The following is a 20,956-nucleotide window of genomic DNA, read 5'->3' as shown; positions in this document are numbered from 1 at the left end:
ACAATACCCGTTCAAAGCTTAGTTCAGGAGTACAAAACAACCAGGAATCTGCGATCTTCAAATAAATCCCTTCTGACCCCCCAGTTATCAAAACCAAGTCGTACGGTTCCCGCTCTTTCCAATATGCAGCAGTTCAGTTATGGAACAGTCTTCCAGAGGTTGTTAAACAGGCTGAGGCATCAGAACAATTCAAAACCCGGTTGAAACATATCTGTTTACTTTGTACAATAATTGTTGATTTCCTTTTACAGCGCATAGGGACCTCACGGTGATATGCGCTATATAAGAATGGTTTTATTATTATTATTATTATTATTAAAGGAAAGTCTGTTTTCCAATTATTCGGATTGTAATATTTTGCTACCAAACAAAACTTGATAAAAATAGTTAGATTTGATCACATATGTCATCCAAATATAATATAGGCCTACTTTGACCACTAGAAATAGACATTATTTCCACCTCAATATACCCCTCTGGAATTACTGGCCCCGCCCCTACCACAGCCTTCCAGTGCTGCTGCTTGTGTCCTTCCATCCCGATGGAAACCTCCCATTAACCCTGACCGTTTTAGATGTCTTTTCAATTAAGAGATAAATGAACACAATATCGTGGATTATGTTCATCTTTTGATCAAATTAACCTAAATCTATAAGACTTATCTTTATTGTTCATTCTATTTTGGGAGGTTTCTGTGAACATCCATTTGTGGATTGGGAAATCATCTCCCGTCGATAAAAGCTTGTACGTCTCTTATTTCTTAAACCTTGTGTATATTAACTTAAAGTCAATAGCCACGAAAGCAATCGCATGATAAAGAGTATATCTTTTTGTTGTACATGAGCATTTTTTTTGTGTGTATAGTTTAAGGTCAGTCTAGATCTTGCAACAGTCATCAAGTCATACAAATTTCAATGCTCGACAATAATTTCTGAGGTTTTTGTAAAAAGTAGGATTATACTTTGATAATAACCCCGTACAAATTGTGTACAAATGTTTACCCGAAAGTCAACTTGTTATAAAGTTGGAGAGTATTCGTGCGAAAATATTTGGCCTGAATTTATGAATTTATTAGAAACAAACAGTCTATCAACCAGTTTAGTCGCAAATGATACACCGAAGGCAACTTTTGGAGACTAACATTTTCTTGTGTCCGTTTACGTATGTTGCAACCAGAGATGAGGTTGGTCGGTACCCGCACTCACCTCGTTTAAAGTTCTTAACAAAAACAAAATCAACTACTCCCGATTCTCATGGCGCTAAACGTGGGTGGGTTTAAAGTTCTTGGGAAAAAAATCGATTAGGCCTACTCCCGATCCTCATGGCGTTCTCGCTTGGAACTCCCCCCCCCCCCCCTACAAGAAGAAAAACACGTACACACACGAAAACACAAACAAAAACAACAATACAAACAAAAGCCCTCATACCATATGTTGCTGAAACTAGGCAAAACTTAAATATTGAAAACTTATATATTAAAGAAATCCCAAAGATGGTACACAAATTAGAGGCGAGAGACACAAAAGGCCAATGGTTCATCGTTACAGAGAGCAGCGCCCTCTAATAAATTAAGAAATTAATACTGAATGACAGACACTAAGTCGTAAATATTTTATCATACGTTTAGTGGTCACACGTGGATAAATATTAAGTGGAAGTGTAAATCACCACATAAGACATAAAGGTATTACAATCCAAAACCTTTAGAGTCAGAATTGACCCGGTTCCAAATACCTGAGGGAGCCTGACCCATTTCTATGTCAGTTTGATCCGGAATTCGGGCTAAACTATGACAGTGAATCCAAGCTACTTTTCCCCCTTTTTATAACCAATATACAGGGTCAAACCTGACCCCAAATTGGTCAGGCCCCCTTGCATTTCTGATCGGGGTCAACTCTGACGGGAGTGTAGACCTTGGATGTGACGTTCCATCAATAATTAAGAAAAGTCTGCTACGCTAATTGAAATGTCGCTATTGGTTACCACTACATTGTATTCGCATTATGTACATTTATATCCAAATTGATGTTATTATAATAGCCTTGTGAGAATTTATGTACGGACAACACTGCTGTGTGTAGAAAATGATTTTCCTTTTCTCTACATGAGAGAGGGTGCGAGTCAGAGTGCATCAACTATTTACGGTATGATATATGATAGCTGCAATGTTGTATTCAATGTTGCATGAATGTATGTACTGTTGCTAAAACATGAAGTGAAATCTGGACTACTTTTAGTTTTCGAGGCGAAACTAGTGCTGAAAAAGCCAGATATCATTGGACGATATGTGACGCGGGTTACAGATCCACCAATCAAATTACAAGGATTCGATAGTCAAATTGCTAGTGTTGAGTGTTTTGAGTCCGTTGAAAAAATGTATCGACAATGTTTGTTGACAATATATTGTGAGATTTGTCCTACTGTGGGTGTTTTCTTTTTACCCGTGTATGAGCAATTTTTTCTCGATATTGAGCAAGAAACCTACGAAGAAGGTTATCATAATTTAGACGGCTTGACTACGCCCCAATAGCGATCATTACAACAGTGGTCCCAATTGCGCATGCTGTAACGAGGGCCGATAGAACCATAGCGGCCCGGTCAATAACCAACGCTACATCCTTCCAGTCTAGAATCACCTCCTTTGAAGTTAACTCACTGGTCTTCATCTTCCCTCTCCGTCCTGTTTTGTCAGCTCTCGGTGGTATGTCAATTGACAAGTTGCCGGTTGGAGCATTCTCCCGTGCGCTCATCCGGCAGTTGCTGCAAACGTGTTTCCTGACTGCGTTGGTTTCATTGGCCTTGTTTTCAGCAGTCTCGCTGTTCTCCATCAACGAAGAATCGCTATTCATTTCGATGCGGGTACCCGACTGTTTCCTTGACTCACTAACATGGCGGCTCCCTGGTTTACTGTGACTTTGAAGTCGGTAGAAGAGGATTAGAGCTGTTCTGGAGATGAATTTACGCAGCCAGGTCGGGATTGGGCGACGGTCGTTATGGTAGAATAGTTTCAGTACAAGCACGGTGCACATTACCGAAGTGCAGCCAATGATGATCATCGGAGTAAAGTAGAAACCTAAATAAAAAGCAGAATGGAATATTGGACTTTTTTAGCTGTATTATAGAACAACACAAAGTACACAGATCAGTGTTAAAGTACTGCATGACCCACCCCGACCCTGAGTCGATAGTGCTCAATTGGCCTTTTCGAGATGTTATAGGACACTTAAGGAGTGCACCGGTTTGGTTTGGGTGTATACAGACAGATTTACCCAAATCCAATGGTGTCAAGTATAACTTACTGTGTCATCCATATCTCAAAAGCCTACGTTAGATATTGTTCATTACCTATTCGCGGTGACTCTGCGGCAGACGTGGGCGGCAAGGCATCAGTGATCAACTGTTGAAACAGCACCAGTGCCAGGAGGTTGGTCATTCCCAACTGAATCTTCTCACCAGACTCAGGGGGCAATGCAAACACCAACAGGTTCAGAATAGACAGCAGAACACACGGAAGCAGAATGTTCAACACGTGGAATAGAGGTCTCCTCCTCAGGTGTATGAAGTAGGAGAGCTCCGGGTAAGGAGCCAGGCAACACGCGTACGTGATCTCTCGTCGAACCACCTCGATCTTGAGGAGTTCCCAGACGCCGTCGTCCCGGTATTGATCATGGAGTGCGAGAGCCTCTTGCGCCTGGAGGTCTACCTCAGACTCGTCGTAGGCCCACGGGCTGAATCGCAGCTCGCAGACTTGGATGTCAAACGGGAAGAGGCGTGCGTCGATACGGCATGTACACTTAAGGATGACTGGAGTGCTCCACTTCACGTGCCCAGTGCTGTTAACCCTCGCTGAAATGTCCTTATAACTCTCAAATTTAGGATCCACACTAAAATAACAAAACAGAACAACGAACAGCTTAGCTGGCAGTTTTAAAAATGTCAAGAAACGTGTTTGAACAAGCACACTCGACGTCATAGATCGTAAACAAAAAGTATATAAATTCTTATCCATTTGATTTTAAAGCACATGAACAACTTTAATACTTGTCAGAGACCAGTATCCGCTCGTTTATGTGATCCGACAAAGACAGCAAAGAAGAAATTAAAGTTTAATCGGTCATTTTATTCACGATGAAACAGTGAGAAAGGAGGTAAATGTAATTATTGTTTTAGAATATTGAGTTTTCGTCTCTTGAGATTAATACTAATTGTTTTATGCATTTCTCAAAACTATAGTATTTCGAGTAAACATAACTCAAAGGGAGTTTTCCCCTATTGGACCGTCTGTATTTATTATAATAATGTGCAACTTTGTGAACAGTGTGTACAAACTCTGTTTGGAGTTTATCAAAAAATGTTGTACCCACTTTAAGCTTCATACCTGCTCGATTGTTTTGTAGCATTTAAACAAACACATGAATCTAAACATAAGATTGGTTATAAACGTGAAAAACGTGGCTCTGTCTTTAAAGTGTCTGTTAACCTTGCCAATTCAAACTTTAACGGGAAGTCCTCTTCAGTCAAGAGGCTGACTGTTTTCATTAATGGGCACTTACTGCAGACATTATTATTCCTGTTATGATTGTATAATAAGCTGTTACATGCTTCCTTCACTATACAACCTTACGGGTCAGAATCGACCCGAATCCGGGTCCCGTTGAGCCCGGGTCAGTATGACACGGAATATGTGTCAGTATGACACGGAATATGTGTCAATATGAACCAGAAATGGGTCAAAATGGGTCAAAATTAATCCGGCTTCAAATCAAAAACCAAAATGCATTTCACTGTTTAGGGTTTACTTGTGACAAATAAACATTAATGATTAATAATAAGTACACCTTTCCAGATCAGCCTTACCCAGATTGGTCAGGCCCCCTTCGACCCGGAATCATCCGGTTCAAATCTGACTCGGGAGAATTTTTAAGTATTCCTTAAAGGAGTGTTCCTGTCAGTTATAATGTGAACTTACTTTTTATACAAGGTAGTGTCCGGTAGCCATATGTTCGATGTGTGAACGAAGAGTGAAGTTACACCATCGTGTTGGTCTGGATCCCATGTTAAAAACTCGTCCTCCCAAAACTATCCGGAAAAGATAATACCATGACAGTAAAGTTAGTTTGGTATTGCACTTTAGGCATTCACTTAGGTTTGTACAATGAATGTCTACTTTGATACACTTCAATATTGGACAATTGACATTCCCATAGGTTTGTACAGCCAATGTATACTTTCCCAATGGGCATTTGGACATTATACAGTGAATTTTATTATCTACTTTCCATTTCCAGTATCAGTCTAACTATAAATGTCATGAACATACAGTGCTTAATATAGCGCACTATACCAATATACTCATGGTTTCTGAACAAACATAAGCGTGTTAAAACTTAGCATAATATTAATATTACGAGATTCAGATTCCACTTTTCATCAGATTCAAACCTAACAGCTGAAGAAACATCAATTTGGTATGGACAGTTGCTTTAACGGGTTGAATTTGACTAAACAAAATAATTGAAGTAACTGTGTCAATTATGCAAATCAGGCTGATTTGGAAGTGCAGTGTACATTATTTATTCTACAACTAATGATGATTGAAACTAATCGACTGTTGTTACATTATGCAATTTGTACCTGTGTGAGCCAGCCGCTGATCTGTATCGTCTGATACTTTTCGTCCTGAAAGACAGAACAAACGAATTAGCAATTATTAATATGAGCCAAGCGCTGCTTTTGATAATAGCATTTAGCATTAAAGAATAGATCGTTTAAGGCGTTACAAATATAGAGAAACTTGAAAACAAAACGGATTCCCGTCTGTTTAGTCCTTGAAATCGCTGCTTAGGTATCAGAAGCCGCAATTACGGTCAATGGCAGTCAAATATGAGCAGCACTAAAGACAGTTCCCATTTTGACAACTCCTGTATTACGGGCAATTGTAGTAACTGTTTGTACGCACAACTTTGTGTTTGCAGTATACACGGGAGTTTCGGTGGATTCGCTTGGATACGTAGACAAATTAGAAACAATCAAGGCAGCTTAAAGGCAACAACCACGCTGTACATGGCCGGGCTGTAGTGGTGGACTCGGGTTCTGTATATAATTATACAGAATGTGGGTTCGTATCATTGCCTGGTCAGTCGCAACATTTTCGGTTCCTTGAGCTAGACACTAATTGTCATAATTGCTTCTCTCCACCCAGGAGTACAAATCATTTACCGGTGAGAGCAGGGGAGTCACCTCCGATGGACTAGCTACTGTCCAAGGGGAAGATATTCTCAGTAATTTAATGCCAAAAACCTGATAATTATACGGCCTAATGATGAGCCATAGGCCTAAACCCCGGGATGGCTCGCTCGGGATAGACTTTAAGATACATTTTTGGTGTCTATTAATGGCAAAATATCTGTTGTTGTAATATTGTAACTTACATTCGCAAAAATAAAATTCTTCTAAAAGGCCTACATCGTATTCCTCACCAGTTCAATGAGTTGAGTAATGAGGAGACGAAACTTGACAGTAGTTGTTTTCGTGACATTGTAGACTGGTCTGACGCTGGTTGGTCCGTATTCAGACAGCAACTCTTGCAGTAGGGCTGACCGATTGCTCAATCTCCTCGGATGTGTCCCTAAAATACAACCAAAGACCAACATTTATTGAGCTGCTTAAGTGCAATTAGTGTAACCTGGTTGTTGGAACCGTTCGATTGGTATCCTGCTCATTTACGATGAACAGGAAATTGTTAAGTAATTGACATTTCTCTTTAAAAGACAGTTCTATGAAATTGGGACAATACTTAAGTATAGAAATCAATCAGTCACAAATGGGAAGGAATTTACATTGCAAGTGGAAATAGATGAGTACTTTCAACACTTTCAATTATTATAATGGAAGCAATTTTGTGGAACTGCCGCACAGTTAATGTGACTTAGTATTTGTTGTTATAAGACTTCAAACAATAAAAATATTTTGACCAGGAGTAGGTAAGGGAAGTACACAAAAACACCTTACATCAAACAAAGGATATTATTCCACGATCCCCTTAATCTTAAAAATCTATAATACAAAAAACGTTATTATTAAAATGTTACATAAAATTGGTCAGAATAAACATCTTAACATTCAAACAAAACTATATAGGAAGATCCAATTTACCAACTTCATTTGAATTATATATTTTCCATCCCTAAACTGTATAAACTGTGTTGCCCCAAAGCATTGTTAACACACGAGCAGTCCCAGCTCGGAAAATAAATCCAGCTTTGTCAACTATAATTTTGTTTAGCAGTTTGTCTAATAAGTGGTGTATTATTTGGCAATACAGCAAGCCTGGAATTAATTGGGCCGCGCGAAGTCCCGCAAGTGGAAAGTGGAATAAGCAAAATCAAAACCATTTAATATTTGTTTTGCATCGCTTGATTAACGTAATATTTCGACCATCCATATGATGGGAGCAATTATCTTGACCCAACCATAAACTGACCGGTAATCCATGTGTACAACAAAATGATTATAAGGTAGCGTCGACCTACATCTAGTAAATAGAGATGAAGGTTACGTACAAACAAATAGTTTGTTTTATCAACCTTGGGTCGATATCTCATTAGAAGGAAAAAGGCAGGGATTAACCGCACCCATTTCAATTTTGACCGAGAAACTCCTGTACACTATAGAAACGTTCAGGCCAGAATTGGCCAGAAATCTGGAACGCAGAGCGACCACACCATTGTCTGGGTCTGTTTGACCCTGATCTGTATCAAACTGACCCGAGAAGGTTGTGCGAAACTAACGCATAATCAGAGTCAAAGTCCCAATTACTGGCCTCAGTGACCCGGAGTTCGGGTCAGTTGACCCGGGAGTTTTAAAGTGTACGTGTGATCACGTGGCACTGACTTTTTATTCAAAATTTACTTCACCCAAATAATGGGTTAAGCTGTTTATGTAACCAATGTCCGGTTTGGATCAAAGCTAACGCCATTTATCCTACTCATTGTATATAATTATAACCAAGTGTATAAATATGAGTATCGGCCTCCAGTGATTTTGTATTTCATTCGTCTGCTGTTCTCCCTTGAATATCTTTTGAGATTATTTTGGCGCACTATAATTGCATAATCATTGTAGTATGTCACTTTCAAATATCAGCATTAAATTTTATATGCAAGCTTGTGGTTATTTGCATACTGCAGTTCGTCTGCTCAGGTGATTTTCGCGTGCATTGAAAATGATTTGAACCGAAGAAATATATAAATAAAAACAGTACCAACAAAAACATATGTGTAACAAATAATTTTGCACTTATTATAGTAAAGTTATCAAGAGTGGTTTGAAACTGATATAGAGTAGATAGATAGTGGCAATTCTTCTTACGGTTAATGGTTTATCTGCCTTTACAGAAATGGACTGTGCATGCAAAAACTGGGCGTTAACATTTACAATGAGTGTTGTCACATTAAATGAAACCAGCGAAGTATATATCAACGTTTACAACCATTGTGTTAAAACAACCCCTATATTTCTGCCAAAACAATTACGTTGGTCATATGTTAACCACTTAAAGGCAGTGGACACTATTGGTAATTACTCAAAATAATGATTACCATGACGCCTTTCTTGGTAACGAGTAATGGGGAGAGGTTGATAGTATACAACATTGTGAGAAACGGCTCCCTCTGAAGTGACGTAGTTTTCGAGAAAGAAGTAATATTTTCCACGAATTTGATTTCGAGACCTCATAATTTAGAATTTAAGGTCTCGAAATCAAGCGTCTGAAAGCACGCAACTTCGTGTGACAAGGGTGTTTTTTCTTTCATTATTATCTTGCAACTTCAACGACCGCTAGAGCTCAAATTTTCACAGGTTTGTTATTCTATGCATATGTTGAGATACACCAATAAAGTGAGAAGACTAGTCTTTGACAATTACCTAAAGTGTCCAGTGTCTTTAAGGTAACTCTGTTTCTGCTTTCGCAACGAGCACTTAACGTAGGTTCTCCGAGCTTATTAGAATTTACATGGATTTGCACGCGGATGACAAGTGACTTATTTTCCCCACGCCGAATGACAAGTTCCTTCTCTTTGCATGGTTATCGTTGACTGCCGGGCATATACACAAATCTCATCTCATGTTATTGCCAATTCCAGATGCAAATTGTTAATACTCGACCGACGCGCAATTGATTTGCTCCAGTGAAGTATGCTCACGGCGAAGTAGCATGAATTATAGAACAGGGTACATAGAATAGTTGATTAAGTGACAACCATTTTTTTTAAAAGCTTTCCATTACTGTCGTGCAGTAATTAGTAAATGAACCGAAAATTGTTCATCCCAAATGTTCATATGATTTAGAATTATCTTCAGACAGACAGCTAGATGGATAGACAAACATGAAGATAGATAGATGTAGATAGCTAGATAGACAGATACAGATAGACGAAACATATTATTTACCAAACTTAAAAAGGCCATGTTTAACATATTTTAGTTCGCGGTAACTCCATGTGTGTATCTCCTTCCAGGATGTTCTCTTGAGAACTTGTATATTCTACTTCTATGATGCGGAGAAGATTTTCCTAAATGTACTATGATTTATTATTATCTTTGGACAGACAGCTAGATAGACAGATAGATAGACAGATATATAGATATACACAGCTAGATAGACAGACAGAGAGACGAAACATACATATTATTTCTAAAGCTTAAAGACAGTGGACTCATAGGTAATTGTAAAAGACCAGTCTTCTCACTAAGTGTATATCAACATGCATAAAATAACAAACCTGTGGAAATTTGAGCTTGATCTGTCGTCGGAGTTGCGAGCTAACTATGAAAGAAAAAACACCCTTGTCACACAAAGTTGTGTGCCTTTAGATGCTTGATTTCGGGACCTCAAATTCTAATCTTGAGGTCTCGAAATAGCAATCGTGGAAAATTACTTCTTTCTCGAAAACTATGTCACTTCAGAGGGAGCTGTGTCTCACAATGTTTTATACTATCAACCTCTCCCCGTTACTCGTTACCAAGTGAGGTTTTATGGTAATAATTATTTTGAGTAATTACCAATAGTGTACACTGCCTTTTAGAAGGCATGTTTAAACATTCTTTAGTTTGCGGGAACTCCATGTGTGTATCTTCTTCCAGGATGTTCTCTACAGAACTTGTATATTCTACTTCTAATGCGGAGAAGATTTTATAATTTGCTATATCGCAAAACACACGATGATACATCACATGTAATGCCTCAAGTCCCATTAAAAAACATTGTTATTTATACAAAATTTCAATCTAGAGTATAATATGACTCAGCAATACGTGAAAAGAGACACAAAATAATTGTATATTGGATGTCACTATGTTCGTTTGATTGATATGTTAAACAAAATAATGAAGCCGTACAGAAGAAGGGAAATCATAGAATTTTTAAATGGTTTCAGTTTCATCAATTTCGCTTTTTGTGTTTTTCTTTTAGGCGACCGCACACTGGCCTTGCCTCTCATGCGAACAAAATAGCTACGGGTAAGTCTTGATTGTGGCGTGTCTAGCCGAACCGACAAGCTCACTGGACTGAAGCTCTGGTAATCATGATCAGCAGTGTGTGGGTTCGAGTCCTGGCCTGGACAATTGTGTCCACAAGCAAGGTAGGCCTAAGGTATCGAGATATAAAAAAGCACCATCCCACACGTGACGTAGTATTTTCATTTTGACACACGCCGTCAACGACAGTAGTGTTTCTAGTTAAAAAAAAAACTTGAGGTCGGGTCCTATATTTTTGATCGATTATAACGAAAAATACAAAGAGTACATGCATACCAAAACTACATTAAATGACAAACAAACACATTACAAAGAGGTTTAAGTAGCATTCCCCGCTGAAAACCTTTCGCTCAAGATAGCTCTTAAAACAATGGGTCTTATAACACTTCGAGCACAGCTCTTCTGACCATATACACAACATAACACACGCTTCGTTGTTTAGAAGAGCTGCGTATATTAATATCACCTTCCCTTCTTACTGCATTTTCCATGCGCAAGGACAATCGTCATTTCTCCAGGAAATGAACACGCTCAATATATGCATACAGTGTTCCTCTCAGGAAGATACATGTTCAATTAAAACTACGTTGGTCCATGTAATCTGCAGCCTACAACACTCCAACTCTCTGCCAGTCATATCACTTTGAAAAACTAATAATAGCAAAATAAATTCTTGCTTGGTTCTTCTATAGCCGGTCGGGTAGTAGTTTAGATCAAGGCACTTTGCAAAATTATCATCCTGAACTCCATATGGGGAGCATGAAACCCAAAGCTGCTTACATTGGCGCCAAGTGGTTAATTTAACATAGTACTGGTACCATCCCTCGCAGGTTCCCACTTATACACCTACGTGAAGAGAAGCAATTATAGTGAAGTGCCTTACACAATCCACACTCCGATGATTCAGCCATCAGAATGTAAAAGCAATATGTTTTGAGATTGACATAATAGTATGTTTTGTTTTTGTTTTACTGCGCCTTGAACACACAACATGGTGGATGTGCATAAACAAGTCTGTATTGACAATGTTTATTATTAGTACATTTTAGGATTTTTTGTTTTTGTTTTAAGGCATGAAATTAAGTAAAACGTATTCAAGACTCTTTTACAATGATCCTCGGTCTTCAAAATCTCAAGTTTGGTTTGATTTTTCTTTTCTGCTCCATGATATTCTGAGGTGTTTTCCATTCGGGGCTGGACAAATATTATTGTGAATTAAACCCTGGTTAAACCCCAAATGCCTCATCGTGAGCTTTCGTACAAATACGAACTTCATACTAGTAATTCAATCAGTGTTTGTAAATAAGAGTGTATTCCCATGTGGAAAGACTCTCTACTTACCGAGAAACAGGGAGGCTAGTACCATCAGGCAGGCCCAGGTGTAATTACTCGCACAACGCACCATCATTACACGTCAGACTTTATGCCTCTGTTGATCTTTCAGAATTTGTCTACAGATTATTTTGTGGCATCGTATCAAGCCTGATCTGTTCCAATACACATCACAGTTGCCTCCTCTGATTCATTTGTTTTCACACCACACTTGTTTGTAGGGTTTCGAGAGAGGGCGCTACATACACTTTTAGCTGAGTATTTTTTATAAAGCTTTTGGATTTGAGGAATTGCATCGTTGAGTACCAAATTTTGGTTTGCGGTAATGTGTAATACAATTGCTGTTAGGTTGTGTTCTTTTGAGAATTTGCCTTGCTTTGATTCTACTACCGTGGAGTAGATTTTTCGGAATTCGGGAGACTTCTGTGCTACGGCGGGGTCGATTTTTTAAAACTATTACCTGGGTGGAAGGTATGGAATCTCTAGGTTGCAACTCTCTGTAGAGGTCAAAATAACCATTGCTTATTGGCCCATCCCGTTACCTGCGCGTATCATGTGCACTTTCAAATGTTTGACCATTGTTTTACTTCTAAGAGGGTGGGGGAATGACGTCCGTGCACAAGGTCTGTAGTGAGTTTGATCAGGTGCATTTTTTTTCTATCGTCCTAAAAGTAATTAGTGTTATCATTTAAATCCTAAAAGGTTGTCTCGGTGGAATTAGGCAAACAAAAATGTGTTGATGTCAACGCAAAAAGAAAGCACTTGGAAGACGTTGTTTATTATTATGTTCATGTAAACAATCGGCGTTGATTTTAGCTTTAATAAAAAAAATTATCATTTAATGTTATTGGATGACATATCAATTAAAAAAAATTATACCGTTTTTTCTTCTTTCACGATAGAAAGCAATACTTAGTATGGTAATGATTACAACATCCGTTATAAATTAATTTGACTCAGAAAGTTACACCATAAAGCCTTTCAAATAATAATAAATATAATTTTGGTTTTACCCATATACACCGAGGTGTGTAAGCTCTGTAATCCCAAATTATGTGAGAAAAGAATCTCAGACATACTACTCGGGTGGAGTTCGAACCCACGACCTTTGCAATTCAAGAGCAGTGTCATACCAACTAGACCACTGATATTGCCCGGTAGCTAGAGGCAGTTCAAATCCTTTATTTTAGCAGCAGCGGGTACTGCAACAAACAAATACTTGAACATTAATCTTTGTAAAATATATTAACAGTAATTTGTATTATTAACTATACATTATACAGTGCAAAAGATACTCGAAGGTTATAAAATATCAGTATAATAGTTTGCCCATGCTCGCGAGATACATTATCACACAGCAAATTATTTTCAGGGATAAATGTTTGCTTACATTTTTGTAAGAGAATAGTTTACAACTTCGCTGTTCCTCATCAACGACCAAATATATGTAAACTATAATGCCACCATGGAAGGAAACATAAAAACATGCTTTGGTAATGTTTTGACCCGGAATCTATGTCAAACTGACCCGAAACTGTGTCAAACCGGTAAAATATCAGTCAAAATCACAATATCTACTACTTCTCTTGGTCAGCTTAAAGACATTGATCAAGCCCCACCCGCAACTGGGTTAATTTGAGTTTTGCGACAGTGTCTTGTTCGCATGTATGTTTACTCATTTTGTACACGAGATAACTTGGTTTGTTACGCTCTAAACAACTTCCGGATCCTGACCCTGATCCGTGGCAACGGATGGGATCTGAGTTGAATCCCATTTTAACCCACTGTCTGGGTCAACTTGATCCATAATGTGGTCAAGCCCCCTGGGATTTGGAACCCGGGTCTTTTTTTTAGAGATTTTGTTTTTATTTTGTTATCCCAAAAGGAAGAGAACAACAGTAAGGATAAGTGAGGATATCGTGACAATGACTGACAAGGCAAGTGCGACCCGGTCAATAACCAAGGCTACATCCTTCCAATCTAGGTCACTGTCCCCAAAATGTGTCCCCTTATCCTTAAGACCTGGCAGGCTCCCGGTCACTTTGATGTCTACGGCTGTATCGCTACCCAAAGGCCCGTCTTTACGGGAGTGCCGGGCCGTACAGGCACGACAGCGTGTATTATTGCCGTTGCTTGTCTCGATGACATCGTCACTACCTTCAGACTCATCACCAGACGCTCGTGGTAACCGCTGCTCTGATGCTCCAGACAGTTCATTAAAACGGCGGGATTTTAGCTTGTAGAGAACGGCACGAGAAAGCTTGAAAGTGGTGTGATGAAGCCAGCGTGGCACTGGGCGTCGGTCGTTGTGGTAGAACAGCTTGAGTACTAGCACGGTGCATATGATTGAAGTGCAAGCAAGGACAATCATTGGAGTAAAGTAGAAAGCTGCAGACAAAAAAATGTGAAGTTATTGGTTAGGAAAATACAGAATACAGTGACAGCAACCTTTTTTTACAAGAATTATGTTTTGCTCGGCCCCCGTGACCAGTTTCTTCCTAGACCTCTGGGGATGGGCTGATGAGCTTCTACTCAAATGTTTATACTGTATCATAGTGATGGGACTGTCAATACGGCACAGTGCACAAAATCAAGACTGCTGACCGGCGTACCAGCCTTCGCGCAAAATCACAACATGCTGATATTGCAGTATGCATTCTTGTGTTGTTGCCATTTTTCGGTAGTTACCCCCCAATTGCACGACACGGAACACACCTCCGTACCAACATTCTACCGCTTTTGGGAGTCGGGCCGTGTCTGAATTTGCAGATACGGTAACGGTGTGGCAGGGGATTCTGTCCCCCAGAGATTAAGTGCGTTATACGGCAAACCGTGCACAAACTGATTTTGATAGCGCCCTCTTTTGACTCGTCTTCATTTCGCCCATCGTTGATTTTCCATACGGGGACAGAATCCCCGGCGGACAGATTTCCCTGGGACACCGGCACGGAAAATGTCAAGTTAAAAGTGATAATGCAAGATGAGAAATGGTTGGAAGTTCGTACTTACTTATTATAGGAGATTTGTCTGCGGACGTTGGTGGCAGGTTGTCAGTGATGAGCTGCTGGAAGAGTACAAGAGCTAGCAAGTTGGTCATCCCGAGCTGAATCTTCTCACCGGACTCGGGGGGCAGAACAAACACCATCAGGTTCAGGACAGACAGCAGCAGGCATGGTATAATGATGTTCAAGACGTGGAAAAGAGACCGTCTCCGGAGATGAATGAAGTACCCAAGATCAGGAAAGGGGGTTGAACAGCAAGGATATAACACCTCTCTGCGGATCACATCCACCTTGATGAGTTCCCACACACTGTCATCACGGAACTGGTTCTGCGTAGAAACCGCTCCTACGGCTTGAACGAGATCTAATTCGGCACCGTCATACGCCCATGCGCTGAACTTCAACTCGCAAACCTGGACGTCGAACGGATACAGTCGAGCGTCGATGTTGCAAGTGCATTTGAGGATAACTGGTGTACTCCAGTCGACCAAACCAGTGTAGCTCACTTTGGCGTTGATATCCTTGTAACTCTCGAAGTTTATGTCCACACTAGAAAAAATGACAGAAGGTTTCGTTGGCACGTTTTCGTAAATCAACAGCCGTGCTTTCATACCTTATATTCGTTCATCCTCTTTAAAAGGTTTGTGAAATAAATCAAATTTTGAAATACGAAGAAAATAAAAAAATTGAACCCCTGTAGTGTAATCACCGGACCGAAAAAAAAGACGTACGAAAATTTGCAGCCCGATCTATTAACTAAAGGTTACACAAAAAGACACGTTACTTGCATAAATATATAGATTATATAATTATAGAAAGACATAGTGGCGCTATACCACCAATAACTTTATGGGTTTGTTGTTGCTTCGTTTTCTCTGATTTTGTTCCTGGTGGTATAGATTGTTGCTGTTGCTTATATGGGATTTGTTCGATCATGTTTGGTTCTCCCTTATTCTGTGTGTGTGGCTTTTTCTCGTACACTGCCCCATTGAGAACAGTGCTTTGACCCTGATGGGGTTACCCTATGAAGGGAGTGACTAGCCCAGGGGCCAATTTCATAGAGCTGCTTTAGCCAAAAAAATGCTTAAGCACGAAAATAGCTCGCTTGTTTTACACATGTTACTGGCCAAAAATTCATGCCATATACATTGCTTGTGACTGGTATTTAGCTGTTGTTTACTTAGCATAACAATTGAATGGAGTCTTGGCCGTTAATCTGATTTTACTCAGCAAGGATGTTTTTGCTTAAGCAAAATTTTGTGCTTAAGCAGCTCTATGAAATTGGGCCCTGGTGGTCTTACACTTTCGTATTGTACTACAGTGACTGTACAGAGGAAGAGTAGGAGTAACTTACTTTTTATATAGCGTGATATCTGGCACCCAAATTTTGGAAGTGTAAACAAACAATCTTGTCACATTATTATGTTCAGCAGGATTCCAAGTCAGGAACTCATCCTCCCATACCTGGAAGTAAATTGTATATAAAAAATAACAAACAGACAAACAAACAAACAAACACCCAATAAACAAAAGGTCGTAATAGTGATTTGAAGAGATTATTTTGATTGACCAATAATGTGACCGCATTTGGGCATGCCAAGACTTTAAATGACTTCTTGATAAGTCGTCATTACTTTTGGTTTTCTTTTGATGTGGAGTTATGAGACACCATAACTTCAACACCAATTCACCACAAATACCACAGGTGATGGACGTTATCAATCAAAATAGACAATTAGGTGGCACAAACAATAGTAAACAAAGTACAAGATGGCTATTCATTTGGAGAACCTCATTGTTGCAAAAATAAAAAAATCTTGATTAAACAATAGTAAGAATGCAGGTGGAAAGCGATCATTGCTCACCCTCCAATTTGGTTAACGTTAACTTTATCTGCTCTAATTGCTGATGTAGTAAATTATATACCGTCGCTGCCAAAATTGGGGTGTTATTGAGGCATGGGTGTTATCACATAATGATACTGGGTAGAAAACTTAAATTTACACTATAATTATGATGTTAAAAACTAATTTCTGTCAACTAATTTCTGTCAACACAATTGCTTTGGTGTGAATTTAACACCTATTGAGTCTCTTTTCGTTCTCTACGCCCATGGTTTCAATTTTACCATTGCAGTGATCTTATTCATGGCTTAAATACCGGAGTCCCCCACCAGAGTGTACCTACCTGTGCAAGCCATCCACTTATCTGTATTGTTTGATCTTTTTCATTCTGCAAAGAACACATTAAAAGGGAGCGATTAAGTGAAAACAAACAATTGGTCCTGCATCTTCACATTAAAAACTCTCAACTTACTTTCTTGATTTCCTACTTATTATCCAGTTTCTTTTATTTTATTGATTTGAACCATCTTTATTTGATCACTGAATGCAACAATTACTATTTTTTAAACTGTTGCATGCTAATGAAGGAGTATCAAATTTCTAGCAAATTTTGATGAACCAGATGTTAAATTATTGACTGAATTTTGCTAAAATTTACCGGGAAAACTTATTATGCCTTTCTCCCAACAGTGTCACAATCTTCAAATATGCTCTAAAAACCCACTCTTTTCCTTCGTCATAGGTGGTCGTTTTTGTCTTTGTTCTGTCCTTTCCCCCTCTTTATTCAGCGCCTTGTATCCTTTTGGCGTTTTGGCGCTTTACAAACACAGTTATTATCATTTATTTAACTGATATTAATAATAAAATATCTTAAGGAACGTTACCAGCTCGATGACTTGGGTAATAAGGAGACGGAATTGTATGGTGACTTTCGTGGAGTAATTGTGAACAGGTCTTAGAGAGGGTGGGCCGTACTCATCCAACAGGTTATCTAAGAGAGCTGACCGGTTGCTCATCTTCGACTCGGTGCCTTTGAAATTAAACAAAATAAGTGAATTACGTTATATTATAGTTCCTATAAACAAAGATATATAATTATTATAATTTTGTTGTAAAGTTTTTAACAATATTCTTCAGAAGTCTCGAAATTAACATATTATTATGTGTGTTTTTAGTTTCTTTAACGAATGTTGACGGACAGTAATTTTTCAAAACGAAAGACAGACACAAATGTGTGCAACATTATTCCATAGACAGGGCACAACACATAGGCCTATGTAATGTGTAATTGAGAATTGTTTATACATGGCTGGTGTGCTAGAGTTAATTAAAATTAGGTTCACGAAATGATTAAGTGAAATATTAATGTATTTGTAATAGTTTTTATTTTTTTATTTTTTTTAATTTTTTTACAACTTGATTTAAGAAGAATGAAATACAAAATTGGAAACGTATCCACTGCACGCACGATTCGTGTAACTTAAGTGGTATTTTTTATTTTATTCCTTTGGCAACTTGATTTCAGAATAGTGAAATACAAAATTGGAAACGTATCCACTGCACGCACGATTCGTGTAACTTAAGTGGTATTTTTTATTTTATTCCTTTGGCAACTTGATTTCAGAATAGTGAAATACAAAACTGGAAACGTCTCGAAAGCTCACGCGATTCATGTAACCTTGAATGGTATTTTTTTATTACCGACAAACAAGAACGATGAAGAGGTTGAATAAATTAAGAACAATAAAACGTAAGCGATAACAAACAGTGTAGTGAAACCTAACGGTACCAGTATTGTTTTCTCTTGAGGCTTATAACAGCCTAAAATAACAATAATAATCGGGTTTATGTAGCACTTCATCAACCATGTCTACCTCAAAGCGCTTCCAACATTACTACCACAGTTTATTGTTGAGAGATAACTCATTTCATTGTTCGTTTTTCAAATTTAATTCTAAGTTACACTCGAATTATTGTCGAGGAGTTGATTTTATTTATTTATTTATTTCTTGATTATCCTGGGAAATCCATTCGGTAAGAAAAACTCACTGATCTCCCATGGATCCCAGCTAATATTAATAACACAGAAGTGATCTTAAGGTAAAATATTAAAAATGTACACTTCAAAAAAAACATTGCACATTCATTTAAAAAAGCACTAGATCCAAGCACACATACATTTTGAAAACTACAAAAAACGTTTGCAACTTTTATATCGTAATTTTATAATGTGATTTTATGTTTACTTTTTGATAATGTAAATTATATTTGTTTGTTCTTAACAATGTAAATGTGCAGGGCCTGAATGGAAACCAGTTATTATTACTGATTTGGCTCACCCTGGGTAAACAAAAGAAATAAATCAATAATTAAATACACTTTTCATTAAACTTGCACTGCCCGATTTTCGCCGAATTGGCTCTTTTTAAATTGAATTTGTTAAATTAATCTGTTTATGTATTTTTTATATTATTTTTAAACGAATGTTGACGGACAGTTATTTTTTCAAAACAAAAGAGAGACAAAGTTTCGCGTTAGAATTTTATGGACATGGCCTATGTATTGACGTGAATATTAATTGAATATTGTTTGCACATGGCTGGTGAACTTGAGGTAATTAATGCCACAAAGGATTTGTGAAATATATTTGTATTTTTTTTTTAACTTAATTAATAGACTAGTTAAAGCCATTGGACACTATTGGTAATTGTCAAAGACCAGTCTTCTCACTTGCTGTATCCCAACATATGCATCAAATAACAAACCTGTGAAAATTTGAGCTTGATTGGTCGTCGGAGTTGCGAGATAACTATTATAGAACAAACCACCTTTGTCACACGAAGTTGTGTGCTTTCAGATGCCTTGATTTCGGGACCTCAAATTCTAAACTTGAGGTCTCGAAATCAAATTCGTGGAAAATTACTTGTTTCTCGAAAACTACTCCACTTCAGAGGGAGCCGTTTCTCACAATGTTTTATAGTACCAAACTCTCCCCATTACTCGTTACCAAGAAAGGTTTTATGCTAATAATTATTTTGACTAATTACCAATAGTGTCCACTACCTTTAAATACAGATTGTGTCTTTCTCGAATCGCCGTTTAAGTTCAAATCTATCTTTTTCCAGTATAAAAAGAAAAACGAATTTCAGCGTTTTACACATTAAGGACTGAAATTTTTTTATTTTTTAAATAAAATATTTAAGTCCCGCCCCCCCCCCCCCCAATGCTTTTCGTGAACGGTAGATACATATTGTGTATTATTTATTTATTTAAATGATAATTCTTTACTTTTATTGCAGATTAGCCTACTTACCCGTTGGAAGTGTGCATACTAGCAGATACAGGAACAAACCGAAGCAAAAGTGTCTCATTATGCTTACAACAATTGTGAGTAAAGAGTCATCACAGCAACAATAGATCCAGCAAGATGCAAGCTTCTCCAATGGTAAGTTTCCACGTTCACTGTTGTCTTAAAGTCTCACATGAAAACTCGTCACGCTCAACGAATGTTCAATATCAGGACTTGATTCAAACTTGAATTTCGCTTGTTTGAAACATTGAAAGTACATAACTAAATAAAGCAAAAGTCAGCATTTGCAGTCTCCAACGGATGACGTGTGGCTTGTGAAAGAAGCACTTGCTTGCAGGCTGATATGCCGAATGACGAGTTCCAAGTACACACTCTTACAAAACGCTGTGATAATTGTCACCTAGACGTGCGGTTTAAGTACTTTGTGACCCGTACTTTAATACCTACCAGCTCATATTTGTTTGCCTTGATGAAATTGTTTTCGGAATTCCATCGACTATCGTCTCTTCAACCTTCTATGCAGCTTTTAATTTCGAAGTTGTTTTGTTGTACACTCTAAAAACTTCCGGTCAGAATTAATCCGGAATTATTGAGTCGTAGAGAGGGGCGTGATCCATATCTGGTCAGGCTGACACAAACAAGGGTCAACGTTTGAACTTTAGGTTTTTAAAGTGCAGTGGGGTATCCGATGGACTCCCTTTTAAGCCCTTTCGATTTGTTGAAACGTTGTAGACCATATTTCATGTGTATTATTTTTTTTATACAGAGAAAATGGAAAAGGAAAGTGAACATTGTTTCGGCATTGAAATGGCGGTTGGCAAACCCCAATTAATGTTGTATCGGCATATTGTATTATTATTGGTGTTGCATTAACATTTCACGAGCCACGCCCCCATCCCTACGAACGAATAAACCCAAACAAACAAACAAAC

General features: G+C 38.3%; 1 protein-coding gene across 1 annotated transcript; it reads right to left on the bottom strand.

Moving 5' to 3' along the window:
• Nucleotides 1-1,515: 1,515 nt before the first annotated feature.
• LOC139938727 (uncharacterized) lies at nt 1,516-20,750 on the bottom strand. Its single transcript, XM_071934345.1, has 11 exons — nt 20,028-20,750; nt 17,599-17,744; nt 17,058-17,102; nt 16,225-16,334; nt 14,878-15,419; nt 13,750-14,256; nt 6,480-6,628; nt 5,635-5,679; nt 4,970-5,079; nt 3,346-3,884; nt 1,516-3,073 (listed from the first exon to the last, which is right to left on the bottom strand). The coding sequence occupies exons 1-11, from the start codon at nt 20,083-20,085 to the stop codon at nt 2,517-2,519; spliced, it is 2,808 nt and encodes a 935-aa protein (XP_071790446.1). The 5' UTR covers nt 20,086-20,750; the 3' UTR covers nt 1,516-2,516.
• Between the last annotated feature and the right edge of the window lie 206 nt (nt 20,751-20,956).

Source organism: Asterias amurensis, chromosome 6 (genome assembly GCF_032118995.1).
Source record: "Asterias amurensis chromosome 6, ASM3211899v1".
Classification (NCBI taxonomy): domain Eukaryota; kingdom Metazoa; phylum Echinodermata; class Asteroidea; order Forcipulatida; family Asteriidae; genus Asterias; species Asterias amurensis.
Note: the sequence above shows the minus strand (reverse complement) of the source record. Positions and strands in the feature narration are given on the sequence as shown.